Here is a 5167-nt window from a genome sequence, read left to right on the forward strand (position 1 = left end):
AAGTCACTTATGGGTCACTTGTCTCTGGTTCTCAAAATTAAATCCAAGCATGTTTAAGCATACATGGTATAAGATGTTTCTGTATAGCTCAAAAGAAAAATTACTTTCCCCTCAGCCAAAGGACCTTCTGCCTATTGACACTGTCCTGTTCTCTGATGAGAGAAATTTGAATTCAAATAAATTCTTCCCCACTTGTTGTAAAGCCAAAAAAAAAATATTCAATCCACAACAACCAATTTACAGATTACAAACATCAACTAAAAATGTTTTTTTAACTCTAGTAATAGATATATACAATTATTGAATTTTTCAGGTGAGTGAGTTTTATCCCCACATATTCTAAGGATATTTGGATAAACATATTTGCAGCTATGTAAAAATGTCATACATGTATAAAAGCAGCTTAAATGCATCTTCGAGGAACAACAATAATACAAATACATACATTGAATTTCAACTTAGCATCGAATGGGCCTATCATAAATAGGGGGTAAGGTGGGGCAGTTCTCATTCATGTTGGCATATGGCTCTAGTGTGTTATACTGAGGCAGTTCCATCCAGTATTCACCAAGAATCTGGCAGAATGGGAGCCGCCCATCCTCATCGTTGCACCACTTTGGTAGGCGTGTTTGGTTATCCTCATAAATCTTAAGCATATAAGCATCGCGAATCTGCAACAAGCAATAAAGCCAATGTCATATACAATGAGGATGATGGGGAACAATCCAAGGATATGATTCACCAACCCCAAAAATAAAAAAATTAAAGTGACTGGGTTACGACTTACAGTGAACTCAGTTACTTGAATAGAGTTTGAAATGGGGCCAAAAATTCCAGCCTCTTTATACATAGCAAGGATAAATGCAACGCAGGTTGTTGATTTCCCATCACTATACACCCAATCATCTTGTTCTGGAATAGTAAGCAATTGATCAAATGATATGCCACGCTTTTCAGTTTCAGCTAGAATATCATGCAAGTCCAAATCCTGAAAGAAAACAAACATATCTTAAATGAGACAATAACATTATATATAATAGAAAGTTAAGATACTTTGACCAATCATTCTCACAATTAAACAGACCAGTACAACCAACTTGCTGTGGTACTTAACATCACATACACAAAACCAAAATATAAAAACTAATTCAAACCTCTTGAACAAGAGCTTTAAAAAATTAAAAAAGCCCTTTTTATAAGTGCATAATTTTTCAACAAGGAAAATTTATTGAACTGTATAATTTATAGTATAAGAAAGCCAGTCAACAGTGAAGCACAAAAAACCATCAAGTCAAACTAATTCCTGGTGAGATGCATGCATAGGCAAACATTTAAAAAATAAAAAATAAAATACAAAGAAATAAATAAATATAACTATTCACTATCCATCTTTCCTCGATGCACATTTTTTCTCTTAAAATAATTGCTTTGATAAGTTTGAATGACATGACACACACCAAGTCACCAAGGTTCACTGATTTGTTTTCTTTTACAGGTAATAAATTTCTTTAAAGAAGCACAAAAAGAGGGTACAACTCTAGTAAATAGGAAGCATTTAAAGATCCATTTAGGATCCGCTTATTTTGCTGAAACTGAAAACTTTTTGTTGAATCACTGATTTGTTTTCTTTTACAAGTAATAAATTTCATCAAAGAAGCACAAAAAGAGGGTAGAACTCTAGTACATAGGAAGCATCTAAAGGTCCATTTGAAATCCACTTATTTTACTGAAATTGAAAACTTTTTGTTGAAAGTACTATAGATAAAGGTAAAAATTAGCTGAAATAGTACAGTAAAACCCATGAATAGTACCAAAAAGTGCGGTGAAACCCATAAATAGTAACAAAAATAAGCTGAATAATAAAATAAGTTTGCAAAAATAATTTTTGCCAAACGGACACTAAATTTCAAAACTTCTAAAAAGCCCAAAAGTTCACATCCAAGTTTCTGACTTTTTATTTGGAATTAGAGCAAAACAATATAGTTCAGAATGCAGACTAATGTTGAATTAATCCCCATACAGCCATAAACACTATAAAAAATGATCTCAAAGAAAAGGAGCTACCTCAGTCCCTAGCCGCTTGTTTAGAGCTTCATTCCACATATTTGCAGCATATGCTGGCTGCAATCTAGTCCACATAGACATGACAGAAATGACCTGTAGACGGAGCTGGCCAGTTCAATACTACTACTAATGAAACTCTCCATGTACCATCCTACATAGTATATTCTTCATGGCACTAGAGGTGCATACTGGGTAAAGTATATTCTGATTTGAAAAGAGGGGGAGGGGGAGGAAGGGGGGGAGGGAGCAAGGGAGGGCAGGTGAAGATGAAGAATAAATACCTACTATTCACAAAAAAGTAACTTGACAATAGTTGTATAGGTTGATCTAATCATGCAAAGCTCTTTTTCATAGATCAAAATCTTCACAAAAGCTCATATCAATAAGGTACCATACATACCAATAAATTCACCTCTACAAACATACAGGATGCAGACAAGCACACACAAACACAATTGTTGCAAATGTTCAAAAAATCAACTCTAGTTCTGTTTAGCAAGGATATTTACCAATGATTTAATAGCACACAATACCCTCCTTGAAAAAGTTCAATAAGCCATATTTATAATATAATTAGTTAAGAAGCGTACCAAGTGAGCATCAAGAGGTGGAGGATAGTTGTCAGAGATAGTGTCAATCCAACTAAATATCATGTTGTGATAACCATATGGCTTGCCTGCCATGCTCCTAGCATACTCCCATGCTGCAGTGGAGTTGAATTTTGCACGCAAGTCAGGATGCAAGGGAAGCAAGGCTATTTGTGGATTAGAACTATCCTTCAGTGCCAACTCCCACCATTCATCCCATGGAATTACCACTATAATTTCTTCACCCTGCAAAGATCACGCAACTGTTCTTTAGAAATAATGTAATTATATATGTGTGTGTGTGTGTGTGTGTGTGTATCAGTTTCATATCAACCTACTGCACCTCTCCTAATGCAAATTTCATCTACATGTAAGGATGTGCTCAATCTAATATATAGGGATGAACATAAATATACATTCTATGAACTTCTGCTTATTGTGATGTGAGGAAGTGTACGTGCAACATGTTAATTATTTCATACCTTTTCATTCTCATGTCCAGATTCACCAACCCAAAGATTTCCCATCTCATCCTTCAAGCAGACAGCAGTATGACCAGCAAAAGCACCAGTTACCCATTTTTCTAATGTCTCGAATCCACCCCACCGACCACGGATCTTTGATACAGCTAAGAAATCACCAGAATGAACATCATCAGGATTTATAGTTGCAGGCCAAGGCTGAGGACGTTTTTCAAATGAGGCACCCATATGGTTCTTCAGAAAAGCTAAGTTAGCATTTTGACCCCACCCTGTATTCGAAAACAAAGGCAATACATCTACTAATGAAAGCAAGGTCCCCAGCATTCCTGATGGCATGAGAAATACAGAAACCCCGTGCTGCTTAACCTGCTCAATAGAATGAATGAAAGAAAAAATCACCTTTTACGCAACGAGGTTAAGAAGCAGAAGATCTAAACAAACATCAGAGAACTCAAGCATACATATTCCAACTCTGCAGGCTCTTCCCATGAATCAAACTTCAATGTATGTTCTCGAGCAGAGAAGTAGTAATCCCATGTAATCCTGTAGGGTGTTGCAAATACATAGAGATCCATGCAGGTCCAACTGTGCGCTGCAGAAGTCTGTAAAGGGTGCAGAAACTCAGTCCAAGAAAGTTTACCATATATCAAGACCAAAAATTTACATAACCAATCTACCACACACTTTTCCCCTCACCTCTGAAGTGCATTTGACTACATGGATCTTTAAATTCCTTTTATTGCTAAATAGTCCCAATTGATCACACAACCCATCTTAGTTTTAACTTAGAGTGATGCTAACGGTACTACAAATTTTACAACATTAGACTTACAAACTGACATGTTAACTTCTAAACACAAAACAACAAAGTAAATTAATAAATTTTATTTATTATACTGATGATGTCGTCCCAATTGTCCCAATCACATTCATTATCTTATCAGTATGAAAGGCTTTTGTAGTAAAACTTATACTATACACAGCAAACTTAAGTAGATGGTACTTTAAAACTAAACCAAGCATTAAGTTTTTCAGAAAGCCCAATACAAATTTTAAAAACTTTCCAAAACAAAACCTCATATACCCAGATCACATCAGTTTCTAAACTTTTTATAGTTAAATTGATAACAACTTTACCATTTTCCTTTTCAATTGCAACAAATCCCAATCAGATAAAAGTGGCACTAAAAAAAATCACACACAAATTCAAAACTTTCCAAAACAAAACCTCATACCCAGATAACATTCATTGTCTCATCAGTTTCAAAACCTTTTATAGTAAAACTATCACTAGCTTTTAGCATTTTTTCCTTTTCAATTTCACAAATTACAATCAAAATTCCAAATGGGTCTTTAACAAAATGAAAGATACAAACAAACAAAAAAAGTAGGACTAAAAGAGTGACCTTTAGATAAAGAACACCGCCACCCAAAGTGGGTTCGTCCCTATCGCTCTCGGTGAACTCAAGGCGAGCCTCGTTGCCATAAAAGCACGCGCCTTTCCACTCAAGGGTGCCATTGTTGGGGCTCACCGATCCCACAAAAGCAGGCAACAAATCAACGGCGCTGTGAAAGTTGTTCAGCACCGGCCACGAAATCTGGTGAGGCAAAACGGGTAGAACATCGTTGACCCGAAACGGCAACTTCAGAGCATCCGACCCGAACCCGAATCCAAGACCCAAAACGCAGAGCAGTATTGACAGTAGTCTGTGCTTGAATGGAGAGTTCAGAGACATGGGTCCAAGCTCTGATCGATTTGGGAAGAGAGCAGGGAGCCCTAATTTGGGGGATGAGAAATTGGGAATTGGGAATTGAAGGGAAAAGAGGGATTTGGACTTTGTATTATTAGGACTTAGACTTTTTAGCGGTGTAGTGGTGGACTATGTTTGTTTTTGTTTTTGTTTTCATAGCTACTTTGTTAGTTAGCTTTGTTTTTTTATTACAATGTTTCTTGGTGGAAACTTAAACATTTTAGTGGGTTTATGAGGACATTTCTTCTGGTTCTTGCTATGATCCAAAAGGATAGAGTTTTGC

At 36.1% G+C, this 5167-nt stretch overlaps 1 protein-coding gene across 1 annotated transcript; it reads right to left on the reverse strand.

Moving 5' to 3' along the window:
- Positions 1 to 244: 244 nt before the first annotated feature.
- LOC115978643 lies at positions 245 to 5167 on the reverse strand. The gene is made up of 7 exons (XM_031100474.1): positions 4540 to 5167; positions 3595 to 3735; positions 3134 to 3499; positions 2655 to 2897; positions 2065 to 2157; positions 788 to 988; positions 245 to 671 (listed from the first exon to the last, which is right to left on the reverse strand). The coding sequence occupies exons 1-7, from the start codon at positions 4867 to 4869 to the stop codon at positions 459 to 461; spliced, it is 1587 nt and encodes a 528-aa protein (XP_030956334.1). The 5' UTR covers positions 4870 to 5167; the 3' UTR covers positions 245 to 458.

This window comes from Quercus lobata, chromosome 3 (genome assembly GCF_001633185.2).
Source record: "Quercus lobata isolate SW786 chromosome 3, ValleyOak3.0 Primary Assembly, whole genome shotgun sequence".
Taxonomy (NCBI): Eukaryota; Viridiplantae; Streptophyta; class Magnoliopsida; order Fagales; family Fagaceae; genus Quercus; species Quercus lobata.